Raw genomic sequence first — 23,420 nt, forward strand, 5'->3', positions numbered from 1 at the left:
ATAAACATGGATAAACAAAGTCCTACTGTATAGCACAGGGAACTATATTCAATATCCTGTGATAAACCATAATGAAAAGAATATTTAAAAAGAATGTATATATATGTATAACTGAATCACTTTGCTGCACAGCAGAAATTAACACAACATTGTAAATCAACTATACTTCAATAAAAAAATAAAAGAGTTCTCAGCATTCACTTTTTACTGTCCCTACTGTTCAACAGAAAATACCTCCAACAATACTATGAATCTGAAAACAGAAGATGGTTATTACATGTAGTTTGACTAGTTAAATCATTTGATACCAAGTTTTACATGTGGCTTCATTAAAACTATTGATAGCTAAATAGGAGTTCACACAAAATGAATGACAAGGATCATCTTTGTCTTCTCCTTCCCAAGTTTGAGAAGGAGTTGCTGGTCTTCTTTCACATTTGTTTTTAGGAAAAAGAAAAGTGGCATCAACTATCCAGGGACTTGCAGCTTTCCCAGAGGTGGATGGTACAGCCTCCAAGCCTGAGCCCCCCTGGAACCGAGGCAGTCCCATGGAGAGGGGAAGGGACCATGGGAGCTCCTGACCCCTCACTAATCTGCACTCTCAGCCCAGGTTTGAGAAACGCTGAGCAGTAATGCAAGGATAGCAAAACTGCAGGAAAGAGCGGTGTGAGAGTGTTCAGTCCTAACTCATGTTCAGTCCTAACGTGCCTGGGTCTGGTTCCTGAGTTACTCAGGCTGAGTTTCTCAAATGGAAGATACTGAAGTCCTTCTCCTGAGGGCACATTCTTGGCATTAGAACAACTGCTTTGACAAATGACAGAAAATTATCATTTTCTATGCTTCAAAAAACCCATGTCTTATTAATAAAAATTTTTATTAACCTCACAAGTGTACTTCAGAACAGGTTAGGTCACTGAGTTGTTTTCTGTTTTTGGTTTTGTTGCATTGTAATATGCCTTTTCTCTATTCACTATGGTTTTGGATGGCCACTCAAAAAAAAAAAAAAAGAATAAAGATTCAACAGTTAAAGTAAATAGATTTTTCTGACAGAAGTTATGCAGGAACTTTCAATATGTATATGAAGTCTGCATACACAATATTTGGTATATAGGCAACAATACATTTTAAATAAATCTGACCTTTTTGATACAATGGTACTTGTTCATTTGACCTACTTACTAAAAAACTAAGGAAGAATGCGTGTCTCAGAAATATCCTGTAAAACTATTAACTTGAGCTCAGGACAAAGAGAAGGCTGCTGGTAGATCAGAGTGAAAGGAGGAGATCATGAAAAGTCACAAAAGTCTTTGGAATCATCATAAAAAATCTGAATAACTTGTCTCTGAAGAAGAGTGATTTATTCAGGTCTGTCCACCTGAGGCTTTAAATACTGGCTCTCAAAATAAACTACAGTTCAAAGCTAAGCTATATCATCCTAAGCCATTTGTAACCAACTTCAGTGATAGATTAAGCTAGAACTTTACTAATATGTTAAAAAGAAAACACATTAAACAAATGAGTACAAAATAATTTTCCTGTAACTGAAGTTCCTACTGTTCAATTGACTGACATGATATAGTGAAGAAATACAGGCTTTGGAACCTTACACAGATTCAAATCCAGTGCCTCTACCAGGTATTTGGGCTGGAGGAAGTAAATATTATTCATTCCCTTTCCTCATATTAAAAATGAAAATCACAGGACCTTCTTTGCAGGACTATAAGAGTTTGGAAAGTATGTAAATTCCTTAGCAAACTTTGTTGATAAAGAGTGGTTGTTGTCCAAATGTCCACTGAAGGATGAATTGATAAAGAAGATGTGGCACATATATACAATGGAATATTACTTGGCCATAAAAAAGAATGAAATAATGCCATTCGCAGCAACATGGATGGACCTAGAGGTTATCATACTAAGTGAAGTAAGTCTGATGAAGAAAGACAAATATCATATGATATCACTTACATGTGGAATCTAAAATATGACATGAATGAATCTACCTATGAAACAGAAACAGACTCACAGGCATAGAGAACAGACTTGTGGTTGCCAAGGGGGAAGGGGAGTGGGGGAGGGATGGAGTGGGAGGTTTGGATTAGCAGATGCAAGCTTTTACATATAGAATGGATAAACAACAAGGTCCTACTATATAGCACAGGGAACTATATTCAATATCCTGTGATAAACCATTACAGAAAAGAATATGAAAAAAATATATATGTATAACTGAATCTCTTTGCTGTACAGCAGAAATTAACATAACATTGTAAATCAAAAATAGTTCAATACCTATGTTTTCCCCTAAGAGTTTTATAGTGTCTGGCCTTACATTTAGGTCTTTAATCCATTTTGAGTTTATTTTTGTGTATGGTGTTAGGGAGTGTTCTAATTTCATACTTTTACATGTACCTGTCAAGTTTTCCCAGCACCACTTACTGAATAGGCTGTCTTTTCTCCACTGTATATTCTTGCCTCCTTTATCAAAGATAAGGTGACCATATGCGTGTGGGTTTATCTCTGGGCTTTCTATCCTGTTCCATTGATCTATCTTTCTGTTTTTGTGCCAGTACCATACTGTCTTGATTATTGTAGCTTTGTAGTATAGTCTGAAGTCAGGGAGCCTGATTCCTCCAGCTCCATTTTTCGTTCTCAAGATTGCTTTGGCTATTCGGGGTCTTTTGTGTTTCCATACAAATACCAAACGTAGGGTGGATAGCTAGTGGGAAGCAGCCGCATGGCACAGGGAGATCAGGTAGGTGGTTTGTGACCACCTAGAGGGGTGGGAGATGGAGGGTGGGAGGGAGGGAGACGCAAGAGGGAAGAGATATGGGAACATATGTATATGTATAACTGATTCACTTTGTTGTAAAGCAAAAACTAACACACCATTATAAAGCAATTATACTCAATAAAGATGTTAATAAATAAATAAATAAATAAATTTATTAAAAAGTAAAAAAAAAAGAATAGTTCAATAAAATAATTTTTTTAAAAAAGAATGTTTTGTGGTATCATCATCATCATCATATAATTTCCTAAACTCTTATTAATAATATTTATTAACAATTAGCATAATATTATGTCTCTCATATATTCTTAACTTTGTCCCATGCAATAAGCCAGTTGCAAACCTATTGCGATTACGCTAAAATAATACTCCTGCCCTAAATAATAACCGGTTATCACTATGACATTCCCATCAAAAGGTCAACATCTATATAATGCTTCGGAGAGCAAATAGATTTAAAAGATCCAGCTCTCTAGAGATAAGTATTTATGCAAGCTTCTGTTCCATCTCCTTTAGCTCAAGTTTTCCCTTCAACATTTTCTAGAGCATACATTCAGCAGAATTACAGTGAATTAAATATTAAAATCTTGTCATATGGGAATGGGAACTAAGTGACAGCAGACATTCACGAGTGAGCCTCTGAATCACTCCATCTGTTTCTCCACCAGTTCTGCAAATGTCTTCTAAACCCACCCCTAAAATCTAGGCAAAGAGAATTCCAAATTGCCCTCAGCTTTTATGTGTGATCAGGTCCACAGCTTTCTGCAAAACTCAAGGTTTGAACGGTGACATAGCATTTTAAAAATCAGAGAATCCTTGGTCCCTACGTAAAAATTCTCAAAAAGTAGAAATTGTGTCTAACTAAAATAAGATTCATATTTTGACTTCAAGATTCAGCTATGATCAGCTTCCATTTCACAGTGAAATAAATATAGATTGAGGAAAGAATTTAAAAAGTGGATGCCAAACTCTGCACATCCAGTGGGTTACAGACATACAAAAGTATTGGCAGAGAGCCCCTCCACTTCCTTCAAGATCCATCTGGAAGGAAACCCCAGAAGGAAAGATGTCTGACAGACATGTTCTCTTTGGGGTTTCCTGCCTCCTTGTCTTCCAAGCTTCCTAGACCCCATCAGTTGTTAATAAAGTTCACCAAAAAGACTTTCTGAAAGGCTGATTTCACAGTGTGAAACTTATATTAAAGGCATTTTTCTCTAGTTGAAGTTTCCTTCCATCTGCATTTCCCTACTTCACAAATCCAAGAAAGCGTGAATTGGAAAGTTGCAAGCATAAGGTGACATTTGATGTGCTATCAGTGGGATACTCAGCCCAAATGCTGAATCCAACACTGGAGACCATAGCTTACACACTGCAACAGAGAAGCTGCATCACCCTGAGGGTATCATTATACCCCTCGACGTCTCTACTCCTTCTCCTGTAAAATGGAGTTATGAGAAGATGCATATCATATGCTGTGTGGATTAACCTAATAAAAACCTAGATATACTAAGTGAATGAAAAGCTAGATTTGAAGTTGGTTTTTCAGAGACAGTAGTCTGCCATTTTCTCGGTCTGCCAGCTTTCCGAACAAAGTCTTATTCCCTGCCTCAACACCTCGTCTCCGATTCATTGGCCTGTTGTGTGGTGAGCAGAGCCAGCTTGGACTCAGTAACGCACTTGGCTTAGCCAGCAGGAGGCTTGCTGCTCTTGGCTAGCCAGCCCCCGTCAGGGAATATTGGGGCAAGGCGCTAGCAGCTGCCAGGACAGTTTGTCCTGAGGACCTTCCCTTCAGAGTTCCCTGAAGCGGCACCAGCTACCCCAGCGCTTGGCGGTTAAGGCCAGGAACCTATCAACTTCCATTTGGGGCTACGAGTTGACGGACTCGATTTGATTCTGGAGGGAGACGGGGTTGCACTACAAGAAGCTCCTGGCTTACCCCTGGCTTACCCCTGGTTCCTGACCAACACGTGGCCAGAGAAATTGGGGAGAAGCCTCTGAAGAGACTCTTGTGGCCTACCACTGAATGAAGCAGACCCTGACTCAGTATTTCAGTAGAGTGTTCCAGAAGCCCTCCTTGAGGAATGTACTAAAAAATCAGCTTCAGAAACCAAAATAACTAAAGAGACATTGCAGTAAGAAATACTGTGTGCAACACCGGCCTCTGCCGCCGCACTCCGTGCCCCTCACTCCCCCCACCGCCTGAGTGAGCCAGAGCCCCCGAATCAGCGACTTTTTTAACCCCGTCCTGTCTGAGCTAAGAACAGACGCCCTCCGGCGACATACACGCAGAGGCGGGGCCAAATCCAAAGCTGAGCCCCTGGGAGCTGTGAGAACAAAGAAGAGAAAGGGAAATCTCTCCCAGCAGCCTCAGAAGCAGCGGATTAAAGCTCCACAATCAACTTGATGTACCCTGCATCTGTGGAATACATGAATAGACAACGAGTCATCCCAAATTGAGGAGGTGAGCTTTGAGAGCAAGATCTATGATTTTTCCCCCTTTTCCTCTTTTTGTGAGTGTGTATGTGTAAGCTTCTGTGTGAGATTTTGTCAGTATAGCTTTGCTTCCACCATTTGTCCTAGGGTTCTATCCGTCCGTTTTTGTTTTGTTTTGTTTTGTTTTTTTAAAATTTTTTTTGTAATAATTATTTTTAATTTTAATAATTTTATTTTATTTTACTTTATCTTTTTTCTTTTTTCCTTCCTTCCTTCCTTCCTCCCTCCCTCCTTTCTTTCCTTCTTTCCTTCTTTCCTTCTTTCCTGCTTTTCTTCTTTCTTTCTCTCTTCCTTCCTTCCTTCCTTCCTTGCTTCCTTGCTTCCTTCCTTCCTTTCTTTCTTTCTTCCTACTGCTACTAATTCATTCTCTCTACTTCTTCTCCCTTTTATTCTGTGCCGTGTGGATGAAAGGCTCTTGGTGCTGCAGCCAGGAGTGTGTACTGTGCCTCTGAGGTGGGAGAGCCAACTTCAGGACACTGGTCAACAAGAGACCTCCCATCTCCACATAATATCAAATGGCGAAAATCTCCCAGAGATCTCCATCTCAATGCCAGCACCCAGCTTCACTCAATGACGAGCAAGCTACAGTGCTGGACACCCTATGCGAAACAACTAGCAAAACAGGAACACAACCCCACCCATTAGCACAGAGGCTGCCTAAGATCATAATAAGTCCACAGACACCCCAAAACACACCACCAGACGTGGACCAGCCCACCAGAAAGCAAGATCCAGCCTCATCCACCAGAACACAGGCACTAGTCCCCTCCACCAGGAAGCCTACACAACCCACTGAACCAACCTTAGCCACTGGGGAGACACCAAAAACAATGGGAACTACGAACCTGCAGCCTGCAAAAAGGAGACCCCAAACACAGTAAGATAAGCAAAATGAGAAGACAGAAAAACACACCGCAGATGAAGGAGCAAGATAAAAACCCATCAGACCTAATAAATGAAGAGAAAATAGGCAGTCTACCTGAAAAAGAATTCAGAATAATGATAGTAAAGATGATCCAAAATCATCTTTAGACAAAATGCAAGAAACATTTAACAAGGACCTAGAAGAACTAAAGATGAAACAAACAATGATGAACAACTCAATAAATGAAATTAAAAATACTCTAGATGGGATCAACAGCAGAATAACCGAGGCAGAAAAATGGATAAGTGACGTGGAAGATAAAATAGTGGAAATAACTACTGCAGAGAAGAATAAAGGAAAAAGAATGAAAAGAACTGAGGACAGTCTCGGAGACCTCTGGGACAACATTAAATGCACCAACATTCGAATTATAGGGGTTCCAGAAGAAGAAGAGAAAAAGAAAGGGACTGAGAAAATATTTGAAGAGATTATAGTTGAAAACTTCCCTAATATGGAAAAGGAAATAGTTAACCAAGTCCAGGAAGCACAGAGAGTTCCATACAGGATAAAACCAAGGAGAAATACGCCAAGACACATATTAATCAAACTGTCAAAAATTAAATACAAAGAAAGCATATTGAAAGCAGCAAGAGAAAAACAACAAATAACACACAGGGGAATCCCCATAAGGTTAACAGCTGATCTTTCAGCAGAAACTCTGCAAGCCAGAAGGGAGTGGCAGGACATATTTAAAGTGATGAAGGAGAGAAAACTGCAACCAAGATTACTCTACCTAGCAAGGATCTCATTCAGATTTGATGGAGAAATTAAAACCTTTACAGGCAAGCAAAAGCTGAGAGAGTTCAGCACCACCAAACCAGCTTTACAACAAATGCTAAAGGAACTTCTCTAGCCAAGAAACACAAGAGAAGGAAAAGACCTACAATAACGAACCCAAAACAATTCAGAAAATGGGAATAGGAACATACATATCGATAATTACCTTAAATGTAAATGGACTAAATGCTCCCACCAAAAGACACAGATTGGCTAAATGGATACAAAGACAAGACCCATATATATGCTGTCTAAAAGAGTCCCACTTCAGACCTAGAGACACATACAGACTGAAAGTAAGGGGATGGAAAAAGATATTCCATGCAAATGGAAACCAAAAGAAAGCTAGAGTAGCAATTCTCATATCAGACAAAATAGACTTTAAAATAAAGACTATTAGAAGAGACAAAGAAGGACACTACATAATGATCAAGGGAACAATCCAAGAAGAAGATATAACAATTTTAAATATTTATGCACCCAACATAGGAGCACCTCAATACATAAGGCAAATACTAACAGCCATAAAAGGGGAAATCGACAGTAACACATTCATAGTAGGGGACTGTAACACCTCACTTTCACCAATGGACAGATCATCCAAAATGAAAATAAATAAGGAAACACAAGCTTTAAATGATACATTAAACAAGACGGACTTAATTGATATTTATAGGACACTCCATCCAGAAACAACAGAATACACATTTTTCTCAAGTGCTTATGGAACATTCTCCAGGATAGATCATATCTTGGGTCAAAAATCAAGCCTTGGTAAATTTAAGAAAATTGAAGTTGTATCAAGTATCTTTTCCGACCACAATGCTATAAGACTAGATATCAATGACAGGAAAAGATCTGTAAAAAATACAAACACATGGAGGTTAAACAATACACTACTTACTAACGAAGTGATCATTGAAAAAATCAAAGAGGAAATAAAAAACTCTAGAAACAAATGACAGTGGAGACATGACGACCAAAACCTATGGGATGCAGCAAAAGCAGTTCTAAGAGGGAAGCTTATGGCAATACAAGCTCACCTTAAGAAACAGGAAACATCTCGAATAAACAACCTAACCTTACACCTAAAACAATTAGAGAAAGAAGAACAAAAAAAACCCAAAGTTAGCAGAAGGAAAGAAATCATAAAAATCAGATCAGAAATAAATGAAAAAGAAATGAAGGAAACGATTGCAAAGATCAATAAAACTAAAAGCTGGTTCTTTGAGAAGACAAAAAAAAATTGATAAACCAATAGCCAGACTCATCAAGAAAAAAAGGGAGAAGACTCAAATCAATAGAATTAGAAATGAAAAAGGAGAAGTAAAAACTGACACTGCAGAAATACAAAAGATCATGAGAGATTACTACAAGCAACTCTATGCAAATAAAATGGACAACCTGGAAGAAATGGACAAATTCTTAGAAATGCACAACCTGCCAAGACTGAATCAGGAAGAAATAGAAAATATGAACAGACCAATCACAAGCACTGAAATTGAAACTGTGATTAAAAATCTTCCAACAAGCAAAAGCCCAGGACCAGATGGCTTCACAGGTGAATTCTATCCAACATTTACAGAAGAGCGAACACCTAGCCTTCTCAAACTCTTCCAAAATATAGCAGAGGGAGGAACACTCCCCAACTCATTCTACGAGGCCACCATCACCTTGATACCAAAACCAGACAAGGATGTCACAAAGAAAGAAAACTACAGGCGAATATCACTGATGAACATAGATGCAAAAATCCTCAACAAAATACTAGCAAACAGAATCCAAAAGCACATTAATAGTATCATACTCCATGATCAAGTGGGGTTTATTCCAGGAATTCAAGGATTCTTTAATATACGCAAATCAATCATTGTGATAAACCATATTAACAAACTGAAGGAGAAAAACCATATGGTCATCTCAATAGATGCAGAGAAAGCTTTTGACAAAATTCAACTTGCATTTATGGTAAAAACTTTGCAGAAAGTAGGCATAGAGGGAACTTTCCTCAACATAATAAAGGCCATATATGACAAACCACAGCCAACATCATCTTCAATGGTGAAAAACTGAAAGCATTTCCACTAAGATCAGGAATACGACAAGGTTGCCCACTCTCACCACTCTTATTCAACATAGTTTTGGAAGTTTTAGTCACAGCAATCAGAGAAGAAAAGGAAATAAAAGGAATCGAAATCGGAAAAGAAGAAGTAAAGCTGTCACTGTTTGCAGATGACATGATACTATACATACAGAATCCTAAAACTGCTACCAAAAAACTACTAGAGCTAATCAATGAATTTGGTAAAGTAGCAGGATACAAAATTCATGCACAGAAATCTCTGGCACTCCTATACACTAATGATGAAAAATCTGAAAGTGAAATTAAGAAAACACTCCCATTTACCATTGCAACAAAAAGAATAAGATATCTAGGAATAAACCTACCTAAGGAGACAAAAGACCTGTAAGCAGAAAATTATAAGACACTGATGAAAGAAATGAAAGATGATAAAAATAGATGGAAAGATATACCATGTTCTTGGATAGGAAGAATCAACATTGTGAAAATGACTCTACTACCCAAAGCAGTCTACAGATTCAATGCAATACCTATCAAACTACCACTGGCATTTTTCACAGAACTAGAACAAAAAATTCCAAAATTTTTCTGGAAACACAGAAGACCCTGAATAGCCAAAGCAATCTTTAGAACGAAAAATGGAGCTGGAGGAATCAGGCTTCCTGACTTCAGATGTACTACAAAGCTACAGTAATCAAGACAGTATGGTACTGGCACAAAAACAGAAAGATACATTAATGGAACAGGATAGAAAGCCCAGAGATAAACCCACACACATATGGTCACCTTATCTTTGATAAAGGATGCAGGAATGTACAGTGGAGAAAGGACAGCTTCTTCAATAAGTGGTGCTGGGAAAACTTGACAGGTACATGTAAAAGTATGAGACTAGAACACTCCCTAACACCATACACAAAAATAAACTCAAAATGGATTAAAGACCTAAATGTAAGGCCAGAAACTATCAAACTCTTAGAGGAAAACATAGGCAGAACACTCTATGACATAAATCACAGCAAGATTCTTTTTGACCCACCTCCTAGAGGAATGGAAATAAAAACAAAAATAAACAAATGGGACCTAATGAAACTTCAAAGCTTTTGCACAGCAAAGGAAACCATAAACAAGACCAAAAGACAACCCTCAGAATGGGAGAAAATATTTGCAAATGAAGCAACTGACAAAGGATTAATCCCCAAAATTTACAAGCAGCTCATGCAGCTCAATAACAAAAAAACAAACAACACAATCCAAAAATGGGCAGAAGACCTAAATAGACATTTCTCCAAAGAAGATACACAGACTGCCAACAAACACATGAAAGAATGCTCAACATCATTAATCATTAGAGAAATGCAAATCAAAACTACAATGAGATATCATTTCACACCGGTCAGAATGGCCATCATCAAAATATCTAGAAACAATAAATGCTGGAGAGGGTGTGGAGAAAAGGGAACACTCTTGCACTGCTTTTGGGAATGTGAATTGGTTCAGCCACTATGGAGAACAGTATGGAGGTTCCTTAAAAAAGCTACAAATAGAACTACCATATGACCCAGCAATCCTACTACTGGGCATATACCCTGAGAAAACCATAATTCCAAAAGAGTCATGTACCAAAATGTTCATTGCAGCTCTATGTACAATAGCCAGGTGATGGAAGCAACCTAAGTGTCCATCATCAGATGAATGGATAAAGAAGATGTGGCACATATATACAATGGAATATTACTCAGCCATAAAAAGAAATGAAATTGAGCTATTTGTAATGAGGTGGATAGACCTAGAGTCTGTCATACAGAGTGAAGTAAGTCAGAAAGAGAAAGACAAATATCGTATGCTAACACATATATATGGAATTTATGAAAAAAAATGTCATGAAGTACCTAGGGGTAAGACCGGAATAAAGACACAGACCTACTAGAGAATGGACTTGAGGATATGGGGAGGGGGAAGGGTGAGCTGTGACAAAGCGAGAGAGAGACATGGACATATATACACTACCAAACGTAAGGTAGATAGGTAGTGGGAAGCAGCCGCATAGCACAGGGAGATCAGCTCGGTGCTTTGAGACCGCCTGGAGGGGTGGGATAGGGAGGGTCGGAGGGAGGGAGACACAAGAGGGAAGAGATATGGGAACATATGTATATGTATAACTGATTCACTTTGTTATAAAGCAGAAACTAGCACACCATTGTAAAGCAATTATACCCCAATAAAGATGTTAAAAAAACAAAAAAGCTAGATTCTACTTTTTTTTGACCTTTACAACGATAGCCGATAGCCATGAAAGAAAATAATAGACTTTCAAGTTTCCAAAATGAACACCTGAATTTAAAAAACAGACGTTCTATTCCAATACAAAAAATAATAAATAAGAGTGAAAGCTACTAATTCTTGTTTACAAAAATAATAGCTTTGATATAATTAAATACATATTTTTGCCATTTAGAAAGTCAATGAATGTGGCTTAAACCAGCTGAAGTTTACTCTATGAATGAATTTTTACTATATCCAAACTAATTTATTCTGCAAACATTTATCACGATCTAAGTACTTAAGTCTTCTGGATAACAGAAAAGGTAAATAAAACATAGTTTCACTCCTTGAGAAGGCCTCAGTCTAGCACTGCAAATATTACATATTTACTAAAGAGATGTTTCCACCTACTCAACCATCTTTGGGAAGGAACTGGGCTTCAATGCAGAAAACAAACATGGGTCCACCGAGCAGTATTCAAGAACTGGGGTTGGCAGGGGCAGCAGTGAAGAACACAAGGAAATACTTATAAGAAAAAGTTTCACCACAAGTAAAAGGCGAGTATCCATCTTCAAATCAAGTATGAAAGTAATAATAAGGAAATTTTTAAAATTAGGGATCTTTAAATTATTATTTTTTGTAAAAGATTAGATATATGAAAAATAGATACATACTTAGATAGATACATAGATTGATTGATTGCTTGATGGATGACAGAGAGATGATAGATGGATGATAGATAGATTGATTTATTGGATGGATGGATGGACGATGCATGAAAGATGATAGATAGATAAATAGGTAGATGACAGATGGGTGAAAGAAAGAAAGATAGATAGATAGATGACAGATAGGTGATAGATAGATATTGTTAAGGCAATTTTTAACATTAGGGACCTTTAAATTATTTTTTTATGATAGATAGACAGATGATAGATAATAGATTGATGATAGATATATAGATTGATTGACAGATGGATGGATGATAGAGATAGATGATATATGGATGACAGATATGTAGTTGATGTAGCTACAGATTGATAAACACAGATACAGATACAGATTGATATGTTATAATCATACATATATATATTTACCACATAGACTACAATCATCATCACTAACTCCCCCGGCCCTGAATTAGAATAAATGTACAGGTTTGTGTTTAAATGAATTGCAAGAAAGGATTGTGGGGGGTGGGGGTGAGGGGAAGTGGTCCAAATAGAAAGCAAAGCCAAGAAATTAGCTTTCAGAGGAACACATCAATGAAGAATGAAAATGTGGCCTGGGCTGCACCCTTGGGACAGAATCTCCAGTGGTTCTACCTCCCATGTGACACTTGGCCCTCCTGCCCCACAGCATCCTCACCACCCGGCAAGCGTCAGGGTCAGGGTATAGATCTTCCCCTCCCTGGAGCAGGTGGAGAAGTGTCAGCTCCCCCTTTCTAGAGCATGATTGCAACTCACAGCTCCAGCCCCTTCATCACTACCTAGAAACAATAGCTTTCACTTAAATTTTATATTTTTCAGAGAGCTTTTCCATTCTTGCTAATCTTGGCTTTTACATAAATTACATGAAAAAAAAAGTCCAAAATATGCCTCTAGGAACCTGAATAACTTTTTAAATTATCCTCCAGTAAAATTCAAGTAAAAATCAGTCTAATTTCAGAATGAATGTGTTTAGAAATAATATCTGGTGATCAATATTTAGTTTCTATGAGAAAAGAACATAAACATTGGCTCATACATATGGTTTGATCCAGGAGAAGAAATCCCCAAACACCTGAGCCTTCATTTAGGAATGAATTCTGATCACTATGAAAAGGAAGATGGTCCCAAAGGGAAAAATGGCAAACTCCTGGTAATTTAAAGACTACTTCCTGCCTGCTGAATGATTACGATTACACTCTACACTGTTGGAAAATATGCCAATGTTTAGAAATGTCCTGGATGGTCTCATTAAAGCATCCCCATGTAATTGTCCGGTAAGGACCACAGAATCAAATATCCACATGCACAGGAAGATAACCTGGGTGCCCGAGGTAGCTAAGTATATGAGTAAAGAGTACAAATCCTGTTTAAGGCATTCATATGTACTTATCTTTTAAGTGTAGTCTTGATCAAACAAAACATTTCCAGAGGTTAAATATGGCTCACCTGTGTAACAGCAAATTTGCATCTCCTACTTAAACTAACAATCGTGAGACCAGGAAACTTGTTTTCTTGTGTTGCTTTTACTGTGAGGTCTTCAAGCAGTCTGGACAACACTTTCAAATCAGAGTTTCTGCTAAAATGATATTCCCCACATATATGAGTTTGTACGATCTCTTTTAAATACCATCTGCTCCATAAAAGTGACCCATCAAGTTATGGGTCTGCACAGTCTAGCCCCTTGGTTGATGAGGGAAAATCAAAAGAAACAAAAATAAAAGCTAAACTTGGAAGAGGAAAATGAAGAAAGAAGAAAGGGTCAGGGAAAGTTACAGCCCATAGTGAATAAGCAGAAAGGAAGCCAGAAAACTTGGAGGAGCTCAGAGCTAATGAAAAAAACAAGAACACAGGGCAGGGGGAGGAAAGGATGTGAAAGCCAGCTGGAAGGAGAGAAAGCAAGGAAGAGAGGAGCTAACAGAAATCCAAGGACAGAAAGTATTGGAGATGGGAGGGAACAGGAAATTTATTGGAAACCAAGTTGTTTTTCCTTATGCATCCAATGCAATTCTATTCCAGGCAGAACTCTAGTCTCACCTTCAAAGAGGAGAGAAAGGAAGTCAAAACTCATAGGAGCCCTTCATGGGTTGGAGCCAGGAGCTCTCAGAAGACAGATTAGAGGAAACATGAGCCTACAGCTGACCCTTTGACAGAAGATACAGAGATGAAGGGGCAGCAGCATCACTCAGTCCAGCATTTCCCAAAAGATAGGTGAAGCAAAAACAGTGAGAGCTGGGCTCCAACACTCGGCTCCAATGTACTGAATTTCTAGCACATTTAATAAACACCTCCATTGACTCCTATCACCAGAAAGGTCAGGAAGCACTGGTATAGTGGAAAACTGGGAGCTCTGGAACCTCAGCTGACGGAATTCAATTCCTAGATCATCAACTACTGACCATGAACAAATTATTTAATGTTTCTGTATCCCAGTTACTAAACCTATAAAATGGATTGTTATGGGGATTGAGTTATGGCATGTAAAGCAGTTAGGCAGTGCCCAATGCATATTGAATATGAACCAGGAATGAATCAAGACAAAGCAAAAGATAGCATTGTAAAGAAAAGGTTAATAAGAAGAAGAAAATATTTTTACCCACTTCAGGGCCATTAAATGGAAAGATCCAAAATAATCTCATATCAATAGAGATAAAATACTGTAAATTTAATCACTCATTGATTCATTCATTTATTTAACAAATTTTATTGACCTATGTCACACATAAGGAGGGAGTAAATAGCATACTGTTTCCCCAAAGCAAGATACTTAATTTAGGCAGCACATTAATTTTTATCTTTAAAAAATATCTTTCACAATTTTTACTTATAGTGAAAATCATTATGTCAGTTTTTCTGTAAAATATTATTTTTCATGAAGCAGCCAATCTTTTAATTCAATTTTTGGACTTTAAATTGTTACTCTATACAAAGTTCAAGCTATAAGATGAATAAGTTCTAGGAATCTAAGGCACAGCATAGTGATTAACACTACAGTTAATAATATATTATATCCTTGAAAGCTGCTAAGAGAGTAAATCTTAAATGGTCTCAGCACAAAAAAGAAATGGTAATTATGTGATGTGATGCAGATGCTAGCCAATGCTATGGTGACAATCATTTTGCAATATATGAATGTATCAAATTTATATACCTTAAACTTACACAATGTTATATGTCAATTATATCTCAATAAAGCTTGAAAAATAAATACACAAGTTGTTACTGTCAACAGTTTGCATATTACCTGGAATGTAACCACTTCAAAAGCTTTGTAATATGGTAAATGAATATATTTTTTCAATTCCAATTATATTGCAAAATAGGTGTTTTTTTTAATATTTCCCCTGTTATATTAGTAATTTTTTAACTAGCTTGTTCAAAACAAACTTCTCACAGAGAACCAGAAAATCTGGTGAAAATATTAGTGAAAAACACTTCTTTGATAGCCTTTGGAGTCTCCAAGGGAGGGTGTACTTCAGTGGCCAAGATACTCGCAGAAGAAAAACACAGAGGGGTGATACCAAAATTCAGCATGAACTTTCCTCTTGAGGCATTCACCAATTCTATGCAATCAGGTGAGAAGCTGAGAAGAGCATCAGAGCTTCCAGGGGTCTTAGAAGTTGGGGAGGAAATATTTTTGAGCTCAGGTTCAACAAGGAGAAGACATTCTGGTAAACACTCTAGGCTTTTAGTTAGAACCCCTGGAGAGCAACAAAATAAAAGTAAGCGTGAATAGAAAAGACAAGCCCTCACAAATGAAGTAGGTCCAGCCTTGAATCAGCTAAACATCTGATTGGCTTAAGGTAAGCTACCCTTGCACTTATTGCCTGTTAGAAGCAAAAGATAATCAATCCTTCCTGCACCTCACACCCATCGGAATGGCTATTACCAAAATGACAAGAAATAAGTGTTGGTGAGGATGTGGAGAAAAGGGAACCCTTGTGCAATGGGGAATGTAAATTGGTGCAGCCACTATGGAAAACAGCATGAAGGGTCCTCAAAAAATTAAAAATAAAACTATCATATAATTCAGCAATTCTGCTTCTAGCTATTTATCCTAAGGAAAGGAAATCATTGTCTTGAACAGATATCTGCACCCCCATGTTCATTGCAGCACTCTTTGCAATAGCCAAGACGTGAAAACAACCCAAGTACCCATTGACAGATGAATGGATAAAGAAAATATGGTGTATATATCTACACAAAGGCATATTATTCAGTCATAAAAAGAAGGAAATCATGCCATTTGCTACCTGATGGACCCTGAGGGTATTATGCTAAGCAAAATAAGTCACACAGAAAGAGACAAGTACTTATATGTGACATCTTAAAAAAAACAAAATTAGATACAGAGAACAGATTGGTGGTTGCCAGAGACAGGGTGTAGAGGGTGGGCAAAAGGGAGTGGGGGGAAGGTAATCATTTCTGGAGGACAGTATGACTCAGAGCCTCAAATTATGTCTATAACATTTTCATAACAGGTGTCTAACCTAAACTGAAAAATTAGTAGGCATTGCAAGAGGAAGGATACATGAAAGAGACCCACTGGAGATCTGAATATTGGAGTTACCAGACATGGAACTTAAAATAACTGATAAGTATTCAAGAATTCTTGATAAGATGGAGAATTGTGGCAGAGAGCTAAAAATTGGTTTTAAAAACCATATAGAAGTCCATTAATTCAAAAATATAACTAAAATTAAGAACTCACATTAAATCAGCAGCAAATTAGACAAAGCTAAAGAGGGTATTAGTGAAATGGAATAGGTGAGAAAAAATATTCAGACTGAACATGGTGAGAAACAAAAGATAAAAAAATACAAAAAATGAGTATATGAAATAAATGGGTCACAAGGAACATTCCAAGATTCTTCAAGCTATAGGTCCAAGTTGGGGGGTGGTTAAAAAAGAGACAGAAGCAATAGTTGAAGAGAATTGATTGAAAAATTTCCAAAACATATGGAAGCCAACAAGCATCAAGATCCAAGAAGTGCTATGAATCATTATCAAATATAAAGAAACTACCTGTAGACTCATCATAGTCATACTGTTGGAAACCAAAGATAACAAGAAGAGAATGAAAGATATATTATCATCAAAGAACTAAAAGTAAAACTAACAGCTGATTTCCCTCTGGTTTGTCTCTGGTTTCCATTTTATCTGTTGAGAAATCTGCATTTCGTACTGCTGTCATGTCATGTATTCTAATTCTTTATATGGAACATATATTTATACTCAATATTGATCATATTTATGCACATTGCACACGTATATACATAAATGTAATTCAAGCAAAGAAAAACTGAAAGAAATTATCACCACCAGATTTTTACTAAAGAAAGTATTAAAGCAAATATTTCTAGTTGAAGGGAAATAATTTCAGATGAAAGAATGGAGATGAAGAAAGCAATAAAGAGCAAAGGAAAGAGGAAATATATGCATAGATATAAATGTATATTGACTATAAATACATATTACAAATATACCATATAGAAAATTAATATATACAACAACAATATAGAAAGCGAAGGCAGTAAAGGGAGTTAAATTATCATATTTTTAATAAGTTGCAATAAAACTAATTTATATAATATTTTAATAAGTCAAGGTTGTACGTTGACATCTTATAGGTAGCAACTACCAGTACCATAAAAACAGTACATAACTAACAAGCCAACCCAAGGGAAAAATGAATTTTAAAATTTACATAATTTCAAAAGAAGTCATAAAAAAGAGAAACAGGGCAGTAAAGGACAAAAGAACACCTGAGACAAACAGAAAACAAACAGTGTAATGGTAGTTTTGTTCCTTTCTGAAAATTCCTCCCCACTCACTCTAATGTATTTTGTAAATGTACTAACAGCTTCAGAGTTGTAAACTGAAAAGCATATAGTTACTTTAATCTTTTAATTAAATTTAAGCAAAAATATTGTACATTCCAATTAAATTCAAGTGACAGTTTAACACTAAATACTTGGAATCATAATATTTGCTGACAGCAAATGTAACTTAAAGGATCAGGATATAATGTAAACTAACTATAAATTTAATCTCACAAAATCTACAATTTTGTCTTTAAAAAACTAATATATTTTAAGTGTTGTTTATGATAGAATTTAGGTCCTTAGGAATTTTATTGCTGTAATGGGGTATTAATACATGAAGATATTTAGCTACTGCTTAAGCAGCACTTGGAAATCAAAGAACGACTACTTTACAGGGAACCTAATTTTAACCCAAACTTTAAACCACGAGTTAAGCCAGCTTCATCATATCCATTTTAACAGAGACAAATATAGAAAATAAAACAGGCCCTAAGAGATACCTTGAACCATAGAAGGATCAATTTTAACCTCCTGCTCTATTAAGGAAATCTGAAAAACCAATGCCATTAGTTACAAAAAAAAAAGAGAGGAAGAGAACTAAAGAATTTAATTAGTGGAGCTGTGGTAGTTCAAGCCTTTAATTCACATTGACCCATTTTATGTTTGGTAATAAATTGCTAAACTTCAAATGTGTATATTTGTACTTACACACACACAATATTTAATTTTATCTTAATAATATATTGGTAGCAGAAAAAGGGCTAGGTTTTGAATCTTTCTATTGACTAGCACAGTATTCTTTCAAAATAGAGCACTCTGTCTGTCCCAACTGCAGCCAAATTATTTCAAAACTTAGGGGTCCTGCCCATGATTCCCTCTGCCAGATTTAACAGTGGAGAAATAGTTAAGCTCTGTGCATCTTTTAACAGCTTCCAGAATCCATTTTCAACTCTTTCCCTATCAAAGTATGACTAGATTCTATAAAAAGATAACACACAACCCAAACGTCCATCTACAGATGAATGGATAAAGAAGATGTGGTACATATATACAATGGAATATTACTCCACCATTAAAAAGAATGAAATAATGCCATTTGCAGCAACATGCATGGAACTGGAGATTATCATACTAAGTGAAGTAAGTCAGAAAAAGACAAATATCACATGCTATCACTTATATGTGGAATCTAAAAAAAAAAAAGATACAAATGAACTTATTTACAAAACAGAAATAGACTCATAGGCATAGAAAATAATCTTACAGTTACCAAAGGGGAAATTAGGGTGAGAGATAAATTAGGAGCTTGGGATTAGCAAATACAATCTACTATATATAAAATAGATAAACAACAAGGTTTTATTGTATAGCACAGGGAACTATATTCAATATCTTTTAATAACCTAAATTGGAAAAGAATCTGAAAAAGAATATATACATATGTGTATGTGTAACTGACTTGCTTTGCTGTACACTGGAAACTAACACACCATTATAAATCAACTATAGTTCAATAAAAAAAGGTAAAACACAAACAGTAATAATACCCATCTAACAGCACTAAGACCAAACTTTATTGACACCTGTCTTCTCATCACTTTGGCATTCACATAACAAATAGTTAGCATTTTATTACAATGTGCTAATCATTGTTTTGGACCCTGAAAAGTGCTATGAAGGATTTCACGTTCCCCATAAATCTGAGATGCTTATGCCCTAGAAGGAAAAACATCCATTCATTTGTTCATTCAACAAGTATTCATTGGCCATTAAAAACTAGTCAGACATTTTGTTCATTGCTGAGGATTTTGTGGTGGAATTTTTCCTTACTTTTATGATACTTAGAGTCTGGTAGGGAATTAAACATAAAATGATCACAACAATAAATGTAAAATTCATATTATTTGTAATGAACAGTGCAAAGTAAGATAACAAGAAATGCTTGCCTTGAGAGTCTGGGAAAGATTTCATGAGGAAGCAACATTTGAGTTGAGAGCTCAAGGTTAGTTATTTGAAAAGAATCTTCCTAGCAGAGAGTAAAACAGGTAAAGATCATGTTTCCAGAGGAAAGATGATTGGAAAACTCAAAAGAAGGACACAGTGGCAAGGATAAGAGAACATAGCTTAAGAGGATGCTGCAGAGAGATGCAATGAAGAGAACACCTGAGGCTTCCAAGAACACATTAAAGATTTTGCTTGCTATTCATTCCTAAAAGCAATGAGAATTCACAGAAGGTTGTGAAACGGGAGAATAGCATGATTCTGTGTAAAACAGAGAACTTCTCCCAACTAGCTGTAGAAACAATGGGTTGAAGGATCGCAAGAGTCTAGTAGTTCATTGGAGAGAGAATGCCACTTTAAAATTGATAGCAGCAGTAGAGTTGGGAAAACAGATGGATCTGTGAGAAATTCGAGGTAGAATTGCAGGACTTAGTGATACTTTGGTTATGGGGGAAAGAAGGAAAGGAGCTCTTGGTTTGTGCTTCCAGGGCTGAATGAATTGCAATGGCATACCCTGCAATAGGAAATTCTAGAGAATGTCTGGGGTTGGAAGGGGAAGAAGAACGTGATTCCGATTTTGCAAATGTTGGGTTTGAATTACTTTTGAGATACCCAAGTGATGATGTCAGGTGAGCAGGTGAACATCAGGACTGGAGCTTAAGAGAGAGATTGTAATATGAATCTGGAAGACATGAGTATACTAATAGTAACAGGAACTGTGAGTGTGCATAAAAAGTCATGAGGAATCTGAAGATTTACCCCTGAGCCAGTCTAGTTCTAGCCTGAGGAACCAGAGAGGTAGGGCTTAAAGCAGCAACAATGTTGTTAAACACAAGCCAAAGAAGAAGGTAAATTTCAGAGTGCAGTGTCACTGCTGCTGTGTATTCAATAGGACATGACCTAAAACATTACCATTTCACAACACTGGAACTAAAACAGAACTATGCATAAAATGCCATGAGAGCACAGAAAAAGGCTAGCAACTCTGGAAGGAGAAAAGGGTTGGTCAAAAGAAGTGATATTTAAGCTGTGTCTGAGGAATAAATAGGAGTTTCTCACTAAAGCAGTCCAGGGTTAAAACAGCAATATTTGGAGAAGGTATTGCTATTTCTCCAAAAAGGAACAAAAAGTCTTTATTAGGCTGATGAATGTCCAAAAACCCTATTCCCCGCATTCCTAGATCAGTCATCCTAGTCATTTTCTTTCTTTTTTTCATCCTAGTCATTTTCAATTTCCCCATTTCCACATCCCTGCAAGGCAAAGTAGACATCCTCACCTAGCAGTCTAGCCTCTGTCATGTTCTCCAAAGCCCACAAAATTAGAATATGGGGGTTGCGGGAGAGAAAAATAATATTAACCCAGCAACAAAAGTCATATAAAGTCTCAGACTTCGGGACTGGAAGGTAAGGATTCCTGATTCTGTAACAGAGTGAATATAAGGTTATATTATCTTTATAATACAAAGATCAAATGAGAAGGCAGGAAAATTAAATAGAAGACAAGAGAACATACAGGAAGATAAAGAATTATTTTCCCTTTCTTGATAGTCAGCAACAGTCTTTGAGTCAGATGACCAGGGCCATCTTTTAAGTAATGAGGAGCAAAGTATCTTTTAGAGAATCCACAAACGCTGAACTCCAATCTGTAGAACTAAAATTACAATGCCACATATTGATACATTGAACTGAAAATACACTAACTATAAAACTATAGAAAAATGGATGCCTAATATTAGAATAGTTGATTTAAAAACACAAATTTAAATTATGCTTACCCACTAAAATATTATACTTAATACAAATTATTATTTTGTACATAGATGAATCAGGAATAAACATTTTTGTATCCACCAAAATTCAAAACAATAATAGCTAAACCCTGAGTCTCCCTCCCTTTTCCCACGTTTTCACATTCACTTAACAATTATCACTGTTATTCCTTTGTGAAACTTTAAATTTTAAGCTCTTTTAAGGGAAAAGTCTATTTCTTTATATAGATTTTCTTCATTTACTTGCCGTTTCCGGTTGAGAGTGCATTAAATCGCAAGTATGTGGATACTACTCACTTGCCTAATAATTGTCTTAAAATAGGCTTTCAGGAATCAACATGGGAATACATTTTGGACTGAAATCGCTGTTATTTACCATTTTTCCCCAGCTTGCTCAAGTGTGTTGAAGCATAAATACATTAGGGATAATTAATGATATGACGGATGATTTCATCCCACCGTGTTTTCCCAACCTTCTGTGTTGGCTTTGTTCCTTTTTCCGCCTCATATTCTGACAAATTCGTCGTCTTTGTCACACAATAATCAGGAGAAAACTGAAAAGAAGGGCGCTATCCTCGGAGGAGTGCTGTGTATTATGACTCATCCCTTCCAAGGGAAACACAGAGAAGGAACAGTTTCCTTTAGGCGACCTGCACGTGGTCAAGATAGGGATTTTAGTGGGTCTGAGCTGCAGGGGTGGGTCTGCAATTCACCCCAGAGAGATGATGGGAAACCTTTTAAGGGGTGAGGTTTGACATTACAGAACTGTCGCAGGAAGGGCCCAGGGTGAGAGACTACACAAGAAGGGGAGAGGAGGCCTGGGGGATGACGGAAGAGGGTGGGGACCCCCTGGGCCGCGAGGTGGTACCTGCGCGGGCTCGAACGCCCCTGCCACTGAATCCCCGATCCAGAGATGCTCCCGGAGAAGTTGTTGGTAGCTGAGGCAGTGCTTCACCGCGGATGGCACGTTCCCCATGGCCAGGTCCGGGGCGGCTGTAGGCGATGGGAGAGAGCGGGGAGGAGAGAGATGCGGGCCGGGCGCGCGCTGCGGTCCCGCGCCGGCCCCCGAGCGCGCCTCCCGCCTCCCGCGCGCGCTGAGCCCGGCCCCGCTCTGTGTACTGCAGCGGCGCCAAGCCGAGAGCGCCCAGAGCAGGGCGCGCGGGAGACACCTGCGCGCACGCGGGCCACCCGGAGCCGAAGCGCGGAGGAGATATTCCCAGCATGGCGCGCCTGCCGCTCTGCACCCAGCAAGTAGGGCTGATCGCATCTGCACACGCCCCACTCACCGGCTTCTCACCTGGTTCAGAATCCACAGGGAAGAAAGGGTTAGGTCTCCATCAAAGGAAGAGGGTCTGCGTTTTCTTGTCTGGCAGTTTGCTCATTCCCAGCTTTTGGCGTCCACTGTAGATGCGTCCGGCCTTGAACTCACTTGAGTTTATCTTCATGACAATAAACTTGACATACACACACAGATTTAAAAGATAACCAACAAGGACCTACCGTATAGCGCAGGGAACTCTGCTCAATATTCTGCAATAACCTAAATGGGAAAAGAACTTGAAAAAGAATAGATGCATGTATTCGTACAACTGAATCACTTTTCTATACACCTGAAACTATCACAACATTGCTAATAAACTATACTCCAATATAAAATAAAAATTTAAAAATAAAGACATCAGTCATTTTGGCTTAAGGCCCACCCAAACAACCCTTCAAATCAGAAAATCAACCTTGACACAGCACTACCATCCAATCTACATAGCCCATGCAAATTTCACCAACTGTATC

At 37.6% G+C, this 23,420-nt stretch overlaps 1 protein-coding gene across 5 annotated transcripts in view; it reads right to left on the minus strand.

Annotated features, from left to right (window-relative positions):
- Positions 1-23,066, minus strand: part of HMGCLL1 (3-hydroxy-3-methylglutaryl-CoA lyase like 1) — a 138,464-nt gene extending 115,398 nt beyond the window's left edge. The window contains exons 1-2 of one of the 5 annotated variants that reach the window (XM_067753465.1): positions 22,927-23,066; positions 22,498-22,622 (exon numbers count right to left, since the gene is read on the minus strand). In XM_067753465.1, coding sequence (XP_067609566.1) covers positions 22,498-22,605 — 108 coding nt within the window. In that variant the 5' untranslated portion in view covers positions 22,606-22,622; positions 22,927-23,066. Of the gene's footprint in view, positions 1-13,484; positions 13,647-22,497; positions 22,751-22,926 lie in introns of those variants that run through there. The other 4 variants (XM_067753464.1, XM_067753463.1, XM_067753467.1 and 1 more) reach the window with 4 other exon arrangements.
- Positions 23,067-23,420: the final 354 nt, after the last annotated feature.

The sequence above is a fragment of the Pseudorca crassidens genome, chromosome 10 (genome assembly GCF_039906515.1).
Source record: "Pseudorca crassidens isolate mPseCra1 chromosome 10, mPseCra1.hap1, whole genome shotgun sequence".
Lineage (NCBI taxonomy): Eukaryota > Metazoa > Chordata > Mammalia > Artiodactyla > Delphinidae > Pseudorca > Pseudorca crassidens.